The sequence below is a fragment of the Arvicanthis niloticus genome, chromosome 7, assembly GCF_011762505.2.
Source record: "Arvicanthis niloticus isolate mArvNil1 chromosome 7, mArvNil1.pat.X, whole genome shotgun sequence".
Taxonomy (NCBI): domain Eukaryota; kingdom Metazoa; phylum Chordata; class Mammalia; order Rodentia; family Muridae; genus Arvicanthis; species Arvicanthis niloticus.
This window is the reverse complement of record NC_047664.1, coordinates 48502689-48522910: the sequence shown is the minus strand read 5'-3', so window position 1 is coordinate 48522910 and position 20222 is coordinate 48502689. Positions and strand designations below refer to the sequence as shown.

Here is a 20222-nt window from a genome sequence, read left to right as displayed (position 1 = left end):
ATTTTCAGTTGAATAACTGAATTTTCCTTGGTCATTTTTTGTGGGGTGCTTTCTCCTTTTCTTTTCATATCTTACTGAGTAGTCTGCTTTTTTTGGATTCTCTTCTTCTCTTAGAAATATTTCTTAGAAATAAAAGCCCATTGCCTCTTGGATGGATTTTAGATGGCTCCACATTCAGATCAGGGTGATACTGTTTTTACCTGAGACTGTGCAGGTAAGCTGAATGTAGCCCCCCCCCCAAAAAAAAAAAAAAAACATCTTCAAAAGGGTGTCAAGCCCTTTTGGGGGAGGCTAGGGAGGGGGCTGGGCATCTTAGTAGTTTGGAAGGCAGGGGGAGGGGGATGCTGAGATACAGCTCAGGTCCCTGTCCGAAGTACAGCAGGTACCGCCAAAACTCTGTCGGGAGATGAGGGCGCAGAGCAATCTTCCCAAGGGAGTGAATCACCAACCCCAAATCAGAGGGACCAGAGTGCCAGTGGTGTTGTGTTTGGGAGTCATCCCATTTCTGAAACATTACAACGGTGTGGCTGTCGGGGCGAGAGGCTCAGGCAGTGGGTGAACCCACCTCTATGCTAACAAGCTTAGCAATCAGCCTTGCAAGGTCTTGGCTAGAGGGAGAAAAAATTAAAACTCAGCCTTAGACCTCTTGTCAGACTATGAGGAGAATTATATTTTTGAACTAGTCTACTGTGTGGACAGGAAATGACCTCTTCACCAACTGCTTCTTTAAAAACAAGCAGTTGGAGCCTCTAGCTATCCAGCTTTCTCTCTCTCTCTCTCTCTCTCTCTCTCTCTCTCTCTCTCTCTCTCTCTCTCTCTCTCCACTCCCTCTCCCCCTTCTCCCTCCTTCCCTCCCTTCCTCCCTCCCAACCTCCAACCTCCGCTCTCCCTCTCAGAGCTCCAGTGCTCCCTCCCCTCCCGCGCTCCCTCCCTCTCTCCCTCCCTCCCTCCTCGTTCCCTCTCCTCTCTCGCTATAGAGGGCTCCCACAGCACTTCCCAGCCAGTGTGCTCAGCCTGCCTGCCTGCCTCTGTGTGTGTGTGAGCGAGTGTGCGTGCGTCTACTTTGTACTGTGAAGAACACAGCCCATGTGCTCTGCATGGACGTTCCTGATACTCTAATAAGCTTGATTTTCGACAAGCAGGCAAGATGTCCAGCACACCACATGACCCCTTCTATTCTTCTCCTTTCGGCCCATTTTATAGGAGACATACACCATACATGGTACAGCCAGAGTACCGAATCTATGAGATGAACAAGAGACTGCAGTCTCGTACAGAGGTAAGTTCTTCAACCTTGGCGTTTGTTTGTGGATTTTTTTTTCTCTTAAAACTGTGCATGGGCTTTTCCTGGGGTTCTTAGCTGAATTCCGTGGGAAGTGTCCCACCAGCTACTACCACGTAGGTAGAAATAAGCACAGTAGGATGAACCCACGAGTTTGAATGCTGGGTTTTCAGCGACAGTAACTCTTGGAGCTGGGGACAGTTTCTGCCGGAATCTTAGAATCTGGAAATAGACAAACCAGCACTTGGTTCACATGCAGAGTCTCTAGAAATGCAGGTTTCTCAGAACTCTGATGTTTACAGGCTTAGAGATGGTCCTGTTTGTTGAGATATAAATTGCAAGAGATTTTGTGCATGTCTGTGTCTGTGATGTGTGTGTGTGTCTCTTCTGTGTGTGTATCTGTGTAATATATAGATATATTCACAAGTTTCAGAAGAAGTCTGGTTTGACCTGAACTTACTTTTTCAAAGTGACTAAAATTGAGGTAAAAGGGACAAGAGAGGAGCCTAGTGTACTTTTCAGAACTCCCTGGAGGTGGGGTCGGGAAACACACACACAGGCTTGCCTGTTTCTGTGTTAAATTCAGAAACAGGTTGACTGAAGGAAGTGGGGTTCTATTCCTTCTCTCTGGTGGTTGTACCTCCCAAGGCTCTCCCTTGGGACCGAAGTTAGGTCCCCATTCAAGCCAGGAACAGTTCAGTGCATTTGGGATCTCCAGAGAGAGGGAGACTGAGCCTCTCAGGAAGAGAACCAGTCCGGGACTTCAGAACTTTCCAAATGCAAAACTCCAGACTCCTCTTTCACAATTTAAATATTTAATTTTTCTCTGGGCTGGCTGAGTGGCAAAGCATGCTGCTGCTGGGTGCTCATCTGCCTGTAAGTTGGGACTTGGTGTTGAAGTGTTTATTGTAGGTGTGTCAAAGTCTCTTGAAGAAATAGAAGTCTCTGGGAATTGAGTTTTCTCTGCATAGTACAAATACCCATAGGAGTCTTGCCCCAGAGGTGTTGGGGGAATAGTTTTGGTAGGTATTTAGATTGAAGGTTGACTTTTAACTCTGCGAAAGGATTTGATTAAGTTTGCATGATAAAATAAAACACACTTGCTTGGAATTGTCTGCAGAGCCATAGAGAATTTCTGATGTTTAATGTATTGACTAGGACTAAGAAGATGATGTGACCTGCTTTCTGATTGGCTAGCTGCTGGACAAGACCTTGTAGGGTGTTTTGTTGTTGTTGTTGTTGTTGTTTTTTGTTTTTTTTTTTAAAGCCTGGCTGTCTTTATCACTGCTACTTTCTTTATATGTTAATGCACCATGGATGTTAAATATAATTGCTGGCACTTTGCCTCTTTCTAGAAGCCAGAAGCTCCTGTAGAGTGTAAACTCTTGCGTTTAGAGTGCTGAGTTCTTGGCAGTAAACAGGATTGTGTGCGTGTGTATGTGTGTCTGTGTGTGTTTGTGTGTGCATGTGCCTGTGGTGTGCTGCTTTATATGTGTGCGTGACAGCTTGTATCTTCTATTACAATCTTTGTAACAGTGTGTTGGAATCTTCAGTCTCTGTCTAAGTTATCAGTGGCAGAGCCTGCTTTCAGAATTGGGAATATTGGGAATGTCTTACAGTTGAGGTACCCAGGAATAGTAATAAAATGTTGAATAAAAAAAAAAAAAAAGGCAACAGTCACAAGGAATCATAAAAAGTCCCAAAATAAAAAATAAAACTAAATACAATTTTAAAACCTCTTTGTTAAATATGACTATTTCTAAATAACAACAACAACAACAATAATAATAATAATAATAATAATAATAAGAGGCCACAGGCTTCGGTAGATTAATTCCTGAACACAGGATTGAAAGACAACCTGTGTAGTTCTTGCATGTTATAAAGTTGTTGTGGTTTTGTGGATGGTCCCTTCCCATCCTCCTGCTGGTTGAAGCAGGGTAGCTATTCTTGGGTTCTGGGTGCCTCTGAACCCTCCCACAACCCTGGGCAGCTAGCTTTGAGCTGGGAGACCTCCCATCCATCCTGGTCCCCATACAAATCCCTAAGATGGAATAGATTCCCCACTGTTTCATGTTTGAGATGTTTGGAAAGTGACCCATTAGGAATATGCTTTTCCAAAATGACACATTAATCTTTCTTGAGAGCTAAACCCAAGAACTTCCAACTTTTAGATTACAGGCTATGACTGCAAGATTTTGCTCTGACTAGAGCTGAAGAGCCAGGAAAGGCCAGCTTGCTTTGACAAATCTTTGAGTTTTTAACTTTTCCTGACATCAAAGTACTGTGAGCTAATTTTCAGTGTTTTCTGGAACAACCTCCATACATGTACCCTCTTATTAAACCTTTCAAAAGTAATTATATACATAATTACATTGACACCTTTGTCTCAGCCCAAGAAATATATTTTCATAGCATTGAAAGAAAGGACAGTAATTATTAATTGCTTCTAATATATATATATATTCACATTAAATATTAAAATTTGGTAATAATGTATACTTAAAGAAAAAAATAACTTTGCACAAAAAGTTACAGGTAGCTTTACACGTGGTCCTTTTTTAAAAAAATAAGGCAACCTGAATAGAAACTGGTTACAATCACCATATACTGCAAGACTGACCCATCTGTTCACACGTACAATTGAATGGGTTGTTGAGCCATCACCTTTACTATTTAGTCAACGCCTACAATCATAACCATTCTCTCACACTCTGTCTTTTTCTTCTCAGTGTTATGTGCACGATTTACTATTATTTTATTACCTCCTGATTCTCTCTCTATCTCTCTCGCTCTCTCTCTGTCTCTCTCTCTCTCTCTCTCTCTGTCACTCTCTCTCAACTTTGTATTCTCTTTGGAACAAGTACTCAGCTAAGAAGAAATTACGACAAGTAATTCTAAAGACCTCTCTCTTTTAAAAACAAAAGGTAATAAATTACTGCAATGCCATGACGTCACTCACTGTCCTTGTGTGATTGACCCCTAGGATATTCATCCATGGCCATTTCTTCTAATTAAGTCAATGTCCTTCAGACACTGGGTTGTACTGGTTTAAGGAGCACTGGGTTGGGAGTTAATACTATTTTTAGCTTGGTCCTGTCACTAACTAGTGAGTGTGAAGTCTGGATGTCCTCACCTGCAAGTCTCCTGCCATATTCCTTGAACCTGAAAACTCAACATGGTTTGCCATATGAGAAAGTAAGTATTAAGAAACAGTAAGGAATGCAGACATTGTGTTCTGTGGGTGGTATTTAGTTTAAACTTACAAATGGTAGTGAAAGAATCAGCTGTTTCTGGAGAAAACTTGCAAACCTAGGTCCTGGCAGGCTTGGCACAGCTGGAGCCAAGAGAGTAAACCATACTTGGAATAAGTAGGTTTTCAATTAACATTTTCTGACTAGCAAACCTGGGCTTCCTGGAGATAAAGGGGGATGGGGGAGGTTAGAGAGGACTCCCTAACCCCTTGCCATTGGAATCCCAATGACAGCTCTGCATCTGTGAGGGGCCTGGTACCCCCCACAGAGCTAAAGTTGCTGTGGGGCACCTGCCTCAGTAAACTCTCGCCTCACATCGCCCCCATTTATTTTATTATCACAAGGCCATTTAGCTCTCTAATCTTTGTGGAAAAACAACAGTTTAAGAGCCAGTGACCTAACTTCTTTGGAAAGGAATATGAACCCATTAAAAAGGAGATAACAAATATTCAAATCTCTTTTAAATGCAGATGCCTGTTCTAGGAAGTAAAATCTCTTCACAACATTAACACCTTAGTAGATTTGGGCAAATGTGTGAAGTCCCCACCCCACCCCCACCCACCAAGCTCTCACTTTAAAATAAAACTAAGAGAAACTTTGAGATGTGCCCTGGTTGGGCAGTAGAGAAAATGTTGCATTTTCCATGTAGCATGGTACCATAAATTGACCCCCCCCACCATGTCTTCCAACATCCATTTATTTGAATGGTTACACTGTGCAAATTTCTTATGGGAGAACACGGCTACACAGTTTCGACTACACAGTTATATAGTTTAATATAACATGGCACAGAGATTCCAATCTGATAGGACATAAAAATATCTTCTAATGACTTCAGGATTTGGTCTGTGAGAAGCTACAACAAAACAAAAAAACAGCCATTAAAAAAAAAATCCTGAGGTCTACACTGTGAAAGAAAAATGTAGGTGTGCTGTCTGAGAGTCTTGGTGAATACGAATTTGAGAGGAGAGATTGACTAATGTTGGATTACTGTAGAATTTAAGTCAGTTCATCAAACTGACTTACACAATTCTTTGTTACTGCAGATAAGTTCTGTGTCTTATTTCTTCAAAGCCAATGACCAAGAATGCTTCCAGTTCAAAGAAAATGTTTTGAATTCTATTTTTTCCCACATCATCACTGCACTAATTTTAATAAAATTACATAAAACAGCAGTAACCTGCAGCGTCCTTATGTTTTGAATTTTTCTTCTTTTATCTACACTGTACATCCTATTGCGAATGAGAAAACTGTGACCACTATAGAAAGCAGTTCACAGGAGGGTTTTAGTCTAATTATAGTCTTTAGTTTTATACCACTTAATAGGAAGGCCTCAAAATGTTTGAAGACCTTAAAATTTAAATCGACTGTTTTTTTTCACCCTTCCTCAGCTTAACTCTAAACCACCCTAGGGATGGGTGAGAGAGTGTGGGCTTTGCCCTCTTTTATTTCGGCTCCATTTGTATGTACTCAGTTCCGGGTTCCAGCTTGTAGCATCATGTTTATTCACGGAAAAGCTCACTACCCTTCTTGGTTCCCGTGGAACATGGACCCAAGCAGGTTAGCTACTTTGGATAGGTAGAGAAGAAGGAAACGGTTTTGTAATATACTTAGGTGATCTCTCCCTCTAGGGATTCAGAAGAAACACTTGCCAGTACCTTGAGCTACAATATATGAAAGACTTTTCAATGTTCAGTGGAAGAGGACTGCCCATGGCTTTCTGAAGGGGGTTGGGGAGGGCTGGGGGAGGGGCAGGTATTAGCAAGAGCAGCTATTTTGAAAATGTTAAATGAAACCAACAGTGAAGCTTTAAAAAAAAAAAAAAAAAAAAAACGGGAACTTCCAAACTCCTTGTTTTTCAAGCCGCCTTCATGGCTTCAGAAAACAAACTACAGGGCTTGCGAACACAGTTCCCTTCTCCTGCGGTTCCCCCACCCCACCCCATTCTCTTACTATGGGAACTGTTTTTAATTAAAAATTGCTGCAAACTAACAATTCTTAGGAAGCCAAGAGGAAAGAAAAAGAAGAAAAAATATCTTTCAACTCCCATGCAACACAGATTCTTATCAGGCGAAGTCAACGCACATTTATGAAGTCAATTTTAAACACATTGCGGATTTTTGAGCAGTTACTGTTTTGTTTGTGTTTCAGAAAGAAATTGATTTAAATTGTGTGGAGAGTGTTGCTACAAGTCTCCTCTTACTGCAAGCATCCGCATTAACTTATTTTTTTTTTCCACAATGAGAGCAGAGCACCCCTTTCAGGGAGTAAGCAAACAAAACAGAAAACAAACAGCTATAAACACCCCCTTTGTAAGTGGCTAAGGGCTGCGTTCACAAACTTTTAAATGTAGATTGAGCGGGTAGGCTTCAAAATAAGAAGTGATCAAAGTACCATCTTTTTCAAATATCAAAATGCACAGCATTAAGGAAATGTTTAACTGCCATCCAAACTATGTCCCCCTGCTATATTGTGGCTACGACACGGTATTTTTTTTTTTTAATTCATTTATTTGAACCTAGAGTTATTTGTCTTTTAATGTAGATTCTGGCAGCGTCCATCAGAACACAGGCAAGTCTGAACACTTACAATTCAGTTATTCCTTCAAGAGTTCTCACCCTTCAGGCAGTGAAGACATCAGGCTCTGACAACAGAGAGGACTGAAACCTTTTCTGTCCTGTAGAAGCTTATTGGGTGATGGAAAGAGACTTAGAGACACCATGATGGATTTGTGGCAGTGTATTGTGGGTGTCTTCTGCCTAGGGAAGGCTTCCTGAGAGGCAGCTGGAATGATTGTTACTATCATTTTTGGCACGTTTACGTTGTTGAGGGTAGTCCTTGGTGGGGCACGTACTACCTGCTGTATTTCAGATGAGAGGTGAACTGGGTAGAGATGTTTAGATCATTTGTCTTAGGTGACTGCATGTTACTGCCACTCTAGAGTTCTTTCCTCTCTGATGTCTCTAGAAATAGGTTCTACCAGCAGGGATCTTGTTTGACCTCCACAAACATTTTTATTGTTGTTGTTTTGTCCCAGGACATAGTAGACTTTCCCAAGGAGCTTAGGAAATCACTTTCAGGTATGATATATATGACTGATCTGAATTGGTATAGAAGATTCTTCTATGTCTGTTTGTTTTCTCTGAGTGGCCTTGGCTGTCCTAGAAATTGCTTTGTAGACCAAGCTGGCCTTGAACTCGTTGAAGTCCTCCTGCCTCTGCTTGTGTTCCCGAGTGCTTCAATTAAAGATGCTCATCACCATGGCCAGGCAGAACAGGATTCTAAGAAACTGTCTGAAAGACCAGGATGGAGACTAACACAGGTGGGTGATTGGGAAAGACCCTGAATCATGTGTCCTATAGAAAAATACTTGATGTGTTCATTTTACCAGAAAGGTCTCTGGAACTGTAGACTCTCATGCATGGCTGGCCACCTGGTAGTTTTATTTAGATATATATTCATAGTTTCCTTAACATATATCTCCTTTTCTGTCTAGATAACTATGGTTAACTGTTAATGCTGGTGTTTGGGTTGTCTTTTCTTGTTTGTTTGTTGTGTTTTAGGGAACAGTATTCTAATGTATAGCTCTGGGTAGCATGATACTCATTATGCAGTCCAGCCTGGTCTGACACTGAACTTGGATCAGTTTCCTGTTTCAGTTTCCTTGGTGCTGGGATTATAAGCATGATCCACCAGGCCTGACTCTGGGTTAATTTAAACAGTAGCAGAATGACTAAAGACAGGATTGCAGCTTTGACAGTTTCTCAGTTGGCAAGAGGAGCCAATATAAGTATTAGGAGATTAAATCGGAATTCAAATTTGGACTGCATGGGCATCCTTTGCAGATAATCAATATGGAACAGGAGGGGACACAACTCCTATGTATGACTTTCTTCTTGTTCCATTCAATCCATTCCCAAACTGCAGCAAGTGTGTCTATAGCTAATCTCTGTAGTTCTTCCTGGGAGAAGCAGTTTCATTCCCAAGTTAGCGGCCCACTCTGGCTAACTTTGAGGCCAGTGTCTTTATAGTAGATGTCTGCCTCTGACTAGAGATAAGACGAATCTCCTCCTTTGATGCTCTGCTGTGCCTGGTATGCATGCATGCTGCTTTCCCCTTAAGAGATAAGGAAGAGAGGACAAAACTGCTTAAGTCCCCATAGGAACATCCAGGAATCTCAAGGGGCTGGACTTTCTAACTTTGCACATGTATACCCACAGGTAAAACCCTGCTAAAACTGTACAGATCCTGGTTGCCCACACCCTGTTAGGGGATGTGCAGCTACACTCTACATTAATAACAGCTGGACCACATTCCATCAGTCTCCTTTGCAGTTTCAGCCTTCCAATTACAAAGAGAAAGCATAGGATTAGAGAGTGAGCAGAGCCTTTTGAAGAAGGTCCTTCCTTGTCCTAGTGATGTTATGGTCCCCATCTTCTTTTCTGGAGTCATGTGGCCTGTGCTTTCTGCTCCCTCTCCACTTTACAATCTCTTCTCCATAGAAAGCCCAGGTGATATTTTTGATGCTCTCCCCTCCCCCAGGAAAACCTTCTAAGAGCCTACTCTGGCTTTAAGGCCAATCTACCTACTCCCTTCCTTTCCCAGAGGGATCTGTTAATTTGCCCAGTTGCTCAGGGTCTCATCTCAGCCTTTGCCCTCAATTGAGGACTAGGCCAACAGCTTTCTATAGAATAGCTCGTATCACTAATAAAACACATAATTTGGATTAGAATTTGCCTGTGTGATGGCCTTCTTTACAGGTGATCAATTTCATATCACAGGCACACACACAACAAACACACACACAAACACCATGGTCCGATGATCAATTTAAATGTCTCTTCTCAGAGAGGTGTTCCTTAATCACGCTCAAGATGGATCATGCTGGTCACCTTTTTCTCACATGCCCTCTTCATTTGCTTCATAGGAATCTTTTAAACTAGTATTTGCTGCTGCTGCTTTTGATTCTGGCTCGCTCCCGCTCCTCTTCGTCTTCATCATCACATTCATAGTTTTCTAATTCTTTGGGAATTTAATACAGTGTATCCTGATTATAGTCAACTGCCACACTCACTTCCTCATCTCCTCCAGACTTCTATTCCCACATTTAAAAACAAAGCAAAACAAAACAACAAAACCCCCAAACCGAAAACATCAAGTCTGTGCTGATTTTATCCTCCTGGATATAAAGTTATCCAATGGCCTGGTCCACTTACTGGAAGGCTGTCCTTCAGTTTTTGCTTGTCCTGCAGAGAATAAGAAACTATAAGAGGGCAGAGACACAGTTGTCCTGTTACCTGGATATTACCCATCCCACAGCAGGTGGAAGACATGTTGGGTAAGAAAATTAAATTGTTTTGCTCCTGTTTAGGGTGACATGGTATTTGCCATATGTTACACAGTGCAGTTGTCTGCAGTTCCCATTGGAGCCGATCAGCCAGGGGGACACTGCTGCCTATAGAAGATGGTGCTCTGAGAAAAGAGACCCACCTCTGCGAGCCTGGGTGTGAGGAGTCTGTGTGAATCTTCTGGCTTCTGATTAATATGCTTGTTAGTGATTCTAGAGGTCTTATTTGGTATGTCCACAGATTTTTTTTTCCAGTCTACCCTTCCCTCTTCTTCGCCTTTCTCCCCGTTCCTTCTCTCTTCCCCTCTCCTCTTTTCCCCTTCTCCTGTTCTTCCCTTCTCCCCCTTTTCCTCTCTCGAGATCTACCCAAGGCTCATAAAGATTGCATTTCCTAGATCATTTTTGCATTTGCAGAACTTTCTTCCAGGGCCACCAAGGAACTTACCTGAAATGATTTGCACAACAGAAAATACGGATAATTATGTCAGTTTATGGTGCTGCCTAAAATAACACTGCATTTGATAACTATATGGTGTGTGTTTAGGAAGCCTGCTTAACCCAACCAGATTGGTGCTTAGCATTTGTCATGTGTGCAACTTCTGGTAAGGAAAGCACGAATATAATAACAATTAAATAATAATAATAATAATGTACTTTATTATTGTTGTTGTTGTTGTTATTTTATTATTATTGCCACCAGGCCCTTTCCCATTTCTTGGAAAAGAGAGAGCTCAGCATCAATGTTGTTTACAATGAGAGAGATTTCGGTCTTGTGCCTATCTCCTACTTGCTGTGAAATTGTGGAGAAGTTCCATGACTTTTCTGAACCTTGGTTTCTTAGACGGACTTTTTAATGCAGTGAATAGCAGATACGTGTACCATGCCTGGCATGGAATAGGTGTCAAGTGGAGCTATGGTGGTTTCAGTGATGCACTTGTTCTCTGATTGTTCAGTAAGTTAAGTGCTCTGAGCAGTGTGAAACTCCAGCTTGGTATCCTCACCCAACTTTATGAGCAGAACTTGCTTGACATTTCCCAGCTGTGTGTTTTTGGTGCTCTCTATGTTTGTGATTTTTCTCTTAGGACTCTTCCCTGCTGCGTGGTAGTGATAACACAGTAACCGTACACTATCGTGTGGAAGAGTGATAGCCCATATCGCCCCCAAGCCCAGATCGTTACTATCCCTTAGAATACCCATGGCTAAGTATTAAATGTTGACCAATATATGAGGTCATGTGCACTCCATCTTTTTGGGAAAATGCTGGAGTTAGGGTTCACTCCATCTAAGAACTCTGTGGAGACAACTGAGCATCGAAATGATTCTCTTCATCACTGCCTCCGTGTCTAAGCAGCAATCCAACAGAGGGCTGAGGAACACATCCCTGCTGGCCTTGACTGGCCATTTATTCTGAGAAGGAATACCTCTTAATATGCAACTTGTGATGCTACTCCAAAGGAGCTGGGTCAGCACCAGGAAGCCAGAAGTAGTACCCTCTATGTGGCTAGACTGAAAATGGCCTTTTCATCAAAACATTAGGGTACTTTATGGTTTAAGCCTTGATACAGTAAAGACTCACACTGTGATCAGGGATGCACCAAGCTGTTCTATGCAGTCTCTCTGGACCGAGGGATCATGTTCATTGTACTCTTGACACTTGCCCTTGCTTTCCTTTATGTTGCAACATTGTACTTACCTTCCCCCAAATTTCACAGTGGACCACCCTCAATTGTTTATGTAGTGAATTCTACATACATAAATCTGTTGATGCTACATGCCATATGTCTTTCAATACTTCACCCACCGTGCTCTTGTGATTTTTTTAAAAATTACTTATTTTTATTTTATGTACATTGTTGTTCTGCCTATTTGTATGTGTGTGTGAGAGAGTGTCACATTAGCTGGAACTGGAGTTATTGACAGTTGAGACCTGACAAATGGCTGCTGGGACTTGAACCTGGGTCTTTTGGAACCATGGCCAGTGCTTTTAACCATGTTGCCAGCACTCACACTTATGAGTTTTATTAAGGGTTCTCTGTCAATAAACAACTATTATCAACCTCTCTGGAGATAAATTATATTTCATAGTTGGAATATATCAAATTATTTGTAGATTACATTTCTCTCTCTCTCTCTCTCTCTCTCTCTCTCTCTCTCTCTCTCTCTCTCTTTCCCCCTTTCTGATAGAGCTTGTTAAATTTTGCTTCCTAAAGTAGGTCACTTCTTAGGACTCATGAGGATTGTATCTTGATACTAAAATGTTGTATAGACAAGCAAAAGTCAATCCAATAAACGAGGCAGACCATTTGGCAGCACACACACACAATAGCATCCATCCCTATGCCCTATTGCTCTATCCATGATTAATCTGCAAGTGGCTGAATTTCTAACTTAGACCTGGAATGAAGCAATTGTGCATATTACCTGCGTTTAAAGGCTCTGATTCATCAATGCTTATTTCTTTCAAGTTACTGAATCCTCAGCTTTTCAAGCTGGAATAGATGCTGTTGACCCCAAGTCGTAATTCTGAAGTACATAGTCCAGACCCAGGTAGAGTTTCCCCTGACTATAGCGAGGTCAACTCAAAGTCATATCTGGTTTTGCAAGACTTACTCTTAGAAACTAGAACTGGCCTGCACTGAGCCTCATGCCAGCTCCCAGTGTGGCCTGGGATCTCAAAACAGCCTGCATACTCCAAGCTTCTTTTCTCTCTTTTTGTTTTTCAAACAACTGAAATGTAGTTTTGCTCTGGAATATAAAGCTACTGATGCTAAGAAATGCAGAAATAAGTCATATGTTTTAATCTAAGATTACTTTTTACCAATTTATTTTAAAAGTCATTGCTTGTGCTTTAAAATATGCATTTTTAAAATTTTAAAAGTACCCATATGTTGTCAATGTAAAGAATTTGTAAAAATGCAAGTATGGTAAGATGGTAAATGAATATCCTCTTTAATTTTGCCATGTAAATATTGCTGTTACCAGTTTGGTTTTGGATTTAAAGCATCATTTGTATTTGTAGGTATATGGAAACTTTACTTTCTTGGGAACATATTTTAACATTCCTTTCTATTTAACTTTTGTATTACATATTTTTATTGATTTATGTATATATATACAGATGTACCACATGCCTACGGAGGTGAGAGGACAACTGGAAGCAGCTGGCTTCCAGCACTCAGGCATGGGCCCCAGGGATCGAATCTGGCGGTAAAGCTTGCTATCATGCATCTTTACCCAGTAAGCCACCTCATAGGCCATGCACACCTTTGTAAATTCAGCTCTTTTAACTAAAATAATGAACATTTTCCCACGTCCTTAAAACTTCTTAAGATGTTTTATTGTTGTCTGAATTCTGCAGGCTTCTGTTTATTCTGTTTTTGAAAACACAGGCACAGGCATGCACACACACACACACACACACACACACACACACACACACACAGTATTTGGTTCCTTTTACTGTAGTTTTTATTCACTTTGATATTCATAGCAATCGGCCTTTTCCCCCAACAACATGGAGGAATGCAAGTGTAAAGGAATTAGTTGAATGTGTGATTTTCAGTACCATTTAATGCTAGTCAGAAACCCTGAATCCAGGGTCTTTTTTGAGAAACTGACTTCCCCTCCACATTTGAGGACAGATGCTATTTTTCCTCTGCATTTCTTTCTTTTGTATTATTTCTAAGTGAAGAGGCAGAAAGCCTCATACAAAGGTCCATAAATCAAAAGAGTTTTGCACAATTCATTGGGAAAGAGGGAGCTGAAATTAATGTTAAGAATCAGTGTTGCTCTAGAACTGGTTAGTCTGGGTGTAGTGGGTTAATTTATGATTCTGTTTGAAGGACATCTTTTTCCTTCAAGGAGGAAGAGTTGCCTCTAAATTGGGCTATGCCATGAGGTGTATGGAGTGCTGTTTTCTTGTTCTCACAGGATAGAAGGGATCCTTGGAGTCAGATACTAGCTTATTTATGCCCCTATTTGTCCACACAGCAATTGATATTAGTTAGCTATGTCCAATGCCAACCTTTTTTAAAAGGCACATTTCCCAGAGCCTACTACTTTGTAATTAGTTTCTGAGTTACCATTGTCTTTATGTGGGCAATATACACACTATAAAGCTAGCTCATGCTCTGTGTATCTATGACAAGAAAATGGCCAGTTGTATCAAACCTACCCTGGCATTTGCATTAAGTATTTAAGTTGTTGAAGCCATGCAAATTATTTCTTTGCTTAGTGGTTAAACAGCCTTAGGTGAGTCAATGCACCTCTCCGTGTCTTGATTGTCCTCATGGGTAGCAGGTAATGACGGTAGAATTACACCTCTAGGTTATGAAGATTGCCAGAGATAAGTATTACAAAGTATTTAGCACAACACTGTGCTTTTCAGTTTGCTGTATATGCTCCATCTTCTGTGCATGCTGTTTCTGGTCCAGGGATGGAGAAGACAGTCTTCCTGTCTCATAGGAATTTAGTGAGGAGACAGTAGTTTTTTCCTCTGAGAAGGAAGTCTTTGAAGGATGGATGGGAATCTGCCAATCCAGAAAAGATGTTTAAAATGGTGCTTTAGGTAGACGGAACAACAAACGCGAAGAAATTGAGCATTGAAAGGGGACGTTATGTTTGAAGAGTGGAGCTTTATGCATAGTTAGGGCTTAGAGTGTAGATGAATATGTCTCTGTGGTGTGTGTGTGTGTGTGTGTGTGTGTGTGTGTGTGTGTGTGTGTAGGGTGAGGTTGTTGAAAGTGGTAAGAAATGAATTTGGGTAGAAAGTGAAAGACAAAGTGCAGATGAGTTTGCCATGCCCATCCAGGCTGCTACTTTGTTACTGCTCTTTATGCTTTAGAGATGATAAAATGGTCTTCAGCAGGGTAAACAATGATTTCCCTTCACTGTGACTTGGTTTTCCCTTCTGTGAAAGGGGACATCAGTCATCTCCTCTCCATAGGGTTGTTTAAGGATCTTTGAGGAGAATGGTCCTTTTGGTTCTTCAGCCAAACCGTGGCATATAATATGAATTCTGTCAGCACTGGCTTCTACTGTCCGACAAAGGGAATGAATGAAGTTGTGTGGGTCCAGAGAGAAACAATTTGCTCTATCCTCACTCACAGTAACTGTAGAAAAAGGACTGCTGGCTGCCTCATTTCTTCAGAGGAAGGATTTGGTAGATGGAGACATACACAAAAGAAAAATTATACATACTTGCTGGCTGGCTGTGCTATTTTTAGACTTGTGTATCTGAGGCAAAGGATAAATTTTCATGTTTTTTTTTTTTTAGATGTAAAATTACTGCTAGCCAAAGTTATATAATTTGCCCAGTGATGCTCTGTCTTTGTGTACCACTGAGGTCCCCAGTGCCAGGCAGGGAACCTCCAGCTGCTATTTTGGAGAATGGGTCCTGGGTCTGCAGCTCCACATCTTTTCCCTCTCAGTAGAACTGGAAAATTTGGAGAGAAATCAGCAGGGCTTGATATGGTTTCTGGGGACTCTTCCTCAGCTGGCACCCAGAGTGACATAAAGGTTCTGTAGTGGAAGGACACTGTATTAAGGGAGAAGAGAAATATAGCAAGCTCTCCCTTGCCACAGTCAGGGAATGAACTTGAATGTCTAAGATTCTGTTTCTATGTTGGTAAAATACAAAACCCAGTGAGGTCTCATGAGAAGAGCATCCCTAGCACTGAACAGAACAATGTAGACAGATGACTACGTTCAGGCTCAGATCTCCTCCCTATAAGATCTTTCTTCCTTGTAAATTGCCCACTTGCAGTCTTTGGTTCACTTGGTGATGGTCTGTCTGGAATCTTTCTCATCTCTTCCTCTGTTTCTTAAGCTAAGCTGGTAGCCTTGGAGAGGCCTTTCCCTTTCCTGTGCCTGTTTCCTCCTCTGCTCTCCCTGGATTAGACCTGAGAGAAACTCCAAGGTTCTCTCTTCCGCCCTTGGTGGGACTGAGGTGGACTGTTGGTTTCTATTTTAAATCTGCTACTTTAAACATGACATCAAGGTCTACAGTGAGCTTTGGGGTTCCTGAGGAGTCTCCTTTGCCTGCTTTTCTCCCACCTTCTTGGGTGAGAGAATCTTGCTGAGCCAAGGAGGCTCACATTTGTGCTCAAGCTGGCTGAAGCCTAAAGACCAAATGCATCATGCACCATGCATTGAAATCTGCACCGTGAACCATGCACCACACATTGGAACCTGTACCCAGTGAAAGTCCCAGAGACTCTTTTTTTCCCTGTCACCATGAAAGCAGTGCAAAATGCACAGTGCCCTGCAATTACAGAGTTCACGGGGGTGCTCTGGACGGTCAGATTTTCCAGAGAGGTTAAAATTCGTCTGAAGCAGGACTGGGAAATAAGCTTAAGTAGTGTTAGTTTATTCTGCAAAGACTGTTAATGCCCGTTGGCTAAGTGCATTAAACTGCTTTGAAATGATCTCTTGTGCTTACTGTTTTAGACACTGCTTGCTGGGAGGGTGATTTAAACCTTTATTTTTTTTCCCCTGGACTCCAAACTTTGCATTTATCTGTTGAAAAAAATACTGCATTTGAAACAAATAAACATGAAAATATAGTTTATTGTATTTCCAGGCGTTTGTCTGAAAGAAAAAAAATATGTCAAGACATTTATAGTTAGGAGCTGAAATCTCAGCCTTAATTCACTCCATTGTATTTATCAGGAGTTCAAACCTATATAATATTACTCACTCTCTAGAGACTGCCTTAAAGGGATACCAGATACTTTGGGTATAATGAGAGGATAGGGGAGGGGAGAAGGAATGGATGGGTAATGGTTTCTAGTCCTGTGTTTTTGTTTGTTTGTGTTTTTTTTTTTTTTTTTTTTTTTTTTTTTGGTTTTTGGTTTGTTTGGTTTTTTTTGTTGGGTTTTTTTTGTTTGTTTGTTTGTTTTGTTTTGGGTTTTTTTTGTTTTTTGTTTTTTTGGGTTTTTTTGGTTTTGTTTTTGTTTTTGAGGCAGGAGAAAGGCAGAGAAGAAAGGACTCTGCTGTTAGTCTTATTATGGCTTTGGTTTTAAAACCGTTTAAGAAGTAGCATTCACAGTGGCACCCTGCCGTTTCTGGGATTGAACTACACTGGCTTGTTCATTCATCAGTAGCCGCTGTGTTTCCTTTATTATGTGTTCAGGGATGAAGGACCACAGGGAAGACCTGTCCTCAGGATGCTCTCAGCCTAGCAGGAAAGACAACCAGTTAGACATTTAGCTATTTAGCTAGACATTAGCTAAAAGTGTGATGGGCATGAAGTTTTGCTGAGAGCAGCAAGAATAAGCATTCAGTAAGGACTGGGCTACTGAGACACATTCAAAACCACACTCATCTGGATTTCTTGTCATCACATGAATTGTGGTCTGAATATGTGTATGTTTGATCTGGGGCACCATTTACTTGCTGATGATATTGGGTATCTGATGCTATTAAGAGGAATGGAGCTCCCTGATCAGCTACAAAAGGAGACAGAGGCAGGAAGCAGCAATGTCTTGATCATGGCTATAACCAGATTCTTTAACCCATTGGAATCTAAACCTGGAGTGAAGGAGAGAGAGGGAAGGGGCTCTTCCTCTAAGCCCACTTGAAAGCTAAGATGTCTCAAAATTAATCCCTTTTATTTTCCTAGCCATGAGAAATCATCTGTGAATAGGTAGAAAATTTAATCCTTAACAAGGTGTTGACCATAACCCATAGCGATTTTGTGAAGCTTCAAGTTATTACATAGTGAATTAAAAAAAAAAAAAAATCCAAATCTCCCTCTTGCCTGTGGTGTATAGCTAGAGGATACTAAGAGAACTCCAGGAAAAAGTAGGTTGTCCAAAGCTTTGAATGATTCTATAAAGTTAAGGTCAGGGACTAGCTGAGGAAAATACAGGGACAATGATTTTTTTTTATTCTTGGGTTTGTTTGTTTGTTTGTTTGTTTACAAGACAGGGTTTCTTTTTGTAGCCCTGGCTGTCCTGGAACTCACTCTGTATTCCAGGCTGGCCTTGAACTCAGAGATCCATCTGCCTCTGTCTCCCAAGTGCTTGGATTAAAGGCATGAGCCACCACTACCATGCAGCTAAGTTGATTACTGGCTGTGTGCCCAGTCCTGTGCTCAGGCGTTCTTACATCGCCGATTCCATTGAACCATATGCTTCTGATGATTTCTACCTTTTAGACCATAAAATTAAGACTGAAAGTGACTGTGCCATCTTCCCAGGGTTTCAGAGTCAGGAAGAAGTGCTCTATGGCCTGATCCAGACTTCCCAAGTCCAGAGAAGAACTTTATGGCTCAACTCCGAGACCTGCTAGATGCTGCTGCCTTCATTGATGAAGGAATTGAGGCCTGAAGAGATCTCATGTTTCTCAGGGGCTATCGTCCTCCACTAGGAGCCCAAGTATACACTATGAGGGTCACACCCCTGTGTATTTCTTGAACTTAAGGAGCATACCTGTGTCATTAACACAGAATCCATGAAACAAAACAAAATAAAAGAAAACCAAAACCAAAGAACAAAACAACAATATCAAAAAAGTCTAGAGTATCCCAGACAGAATGATGAATACCAGAGAAGAAAGCGCTGACACTTAAACATAGTCAGTGGGAACCAAATGTTGTCTTCTATGCAAATAAGCCTAATATCTGTCTTCCATGAAAGATATAGATCCAGAAAGAGTTTAGAAGCTGTAGGTTCACATGATTGTAGGCTGGCTGGCTGGAGAGTCCAAGTATCAGGCACCATGGGAGCAGTGCCTTCAAGTATAGAATAATCTTCATATTTTTAGACTGCTTTGCAGGGGCCAGCCAAATACCACTAATCCTGTCCTAGACCTGTGTGTCCAGTGACATGTTGGGTCTTCATTCTCTCTAGCTAGCATGCTTTTCTTCCTAACAGATCTAAATCTTTTACAGATGTTAAAGAACAAATGAGGGCTGGTAGGATGGCTCAGTGGGTAAAGTTTTCCAATGTAAGCCTGATGATCTGAAGTCAGCTTCTAGAACTATCTGTAATCTGCATGCATCTGCAATGCCAACAGCCCATGGTGGAATAGGAGGAAGAGACAGGAGACTTACCTGGATGCTTTCTGGACAGGTACTCTATAGAATGTGGCATAAAAGAGATATAGAGGGAGAAATTCTGCTTCAACAAGGACTGGCCAGAGACGAGTTGTTCTCTGGCCTCCAAGAGCATGTGCACACACATTAGCCAAATAAACAAATAAATATATTTTTGAAAAAGAACATAGAAGATTTAAGCAGTAAGTATAACATATGGTGTCAAGGAGGCATTCTAAAAGAGAACTGACAAACCTTAAGGCCCTATGCCAGGAGGCTCAGCCATCTCTAGTTCAAACCACAAAGACAATCAAGAAGCAAAGTAAAGCTAAGGATATAGTTGGGGTCAGGTCATGTCTGACCAGGTAGGCAATGCTATCAGTTCAGATTGTTATTTTTCTTGAATCCTAATGTATGGGTATACATCTTCCTTTTTGCTATAGGTTTAGGGGAGGGTTCACAATTGGAACACCATTTTATACACATTTCTCTGGCTGTTGAATGAAGGTTTGTCAGGACTTCAAGCAGATGAGAGAAGTCAAGAAAAGGATGTTGTCCGGGTAGAGGTGACGTCAGTCTTGGTAGGCAATGGCTTGACCATGGGGTGCTGGGTAGTGTAAACTCTAACATTGCTGGAACAAGAAAGGAAGATATTTTCTTGGTTTCATCACCATCTGTTCATGTCCGCACCACTTGCCTGTGATTTCAAGTTCCAGGCAGTCTTTGGTGTAATGATGTACACTCCACCTACTTCCTAGGATCAGCTTGAAATGGCCATAGCAGCATGACAGGACGCCCACCAACTCTTAAACCCCTGGATCCGCTCTGCCTCTGCTGAGCTACCTGCCGTGGTGTTACCCATCCTCTTGCCCATCTTGGTTCCTACTTAGCTTTAACTTAGATGCCATCTTCATCATTTCCAATTTGTTCAACATCGTTTGTTTTGTTTTTTGTTTTTTTTTTTTGTTTTGTTTTGTTTTGTTGCTTGTTTTTGTTTTGGTTTGGTTTTTGTAAAGCAAAGATAAAATGTTTATTCTCTTTGTAATTTTTTAGTCTCATTATTTCTCCTGAGTTATTAGTGGTCCCATTCTCCAGTGCTTCTTGTTCTTGAAAAGCTCTCAGAATTCTCTCAAGCTCACTGCCACTTTGTTATCCTGTCTTGCTTTTCTCCAGAAGTCTTAAGTGTGGCATTAGAGTTTTCTTTTATCCACTATTCTCATCTTCAGATATAAGAGTAGACACTTTAGTGTTCCCAGATTGCCGAGCAGTGTCTGGCACAATGGAGAGACTCAACCAATGTTG

The 20222-nt window shown here is 41.3% G+C and overlaps 1 protein-coding gene across 11 annotated transcripts in view; it reads left to right on the top strand.

Moving 5' to 3' along the window:
• The first annotated feature begins 851 nt into the window (after positions 1-851).
• The window catches only part of Ldb2 (LIM domain binding 2), a 359253-nt gene continuing 339882 nt past the window's right edge, over positions 852-20222 (top strand). For 4 of the 11 annotated variants that reach the window (XM_034509436.2, XM_034509434.2, XM_076938457.1 and 1 more), the window contains exon 1: positions 857-1279. In XM_034509436.2, the coding sequence (XP_034365327.1) occupies positions 1148-1279 (132 nt within the window). In that variant the 5' untranslated portion in view covers positions 857-1147. Of the gene's footprint in view, positions 1280-20222 lie in introns of all 11 variants that reach the window. The other 7 variants (XM_076938461.1, XM_076938460.1, XM_034509439.2 and 4 more) reach the window with 4 other exon arrangements.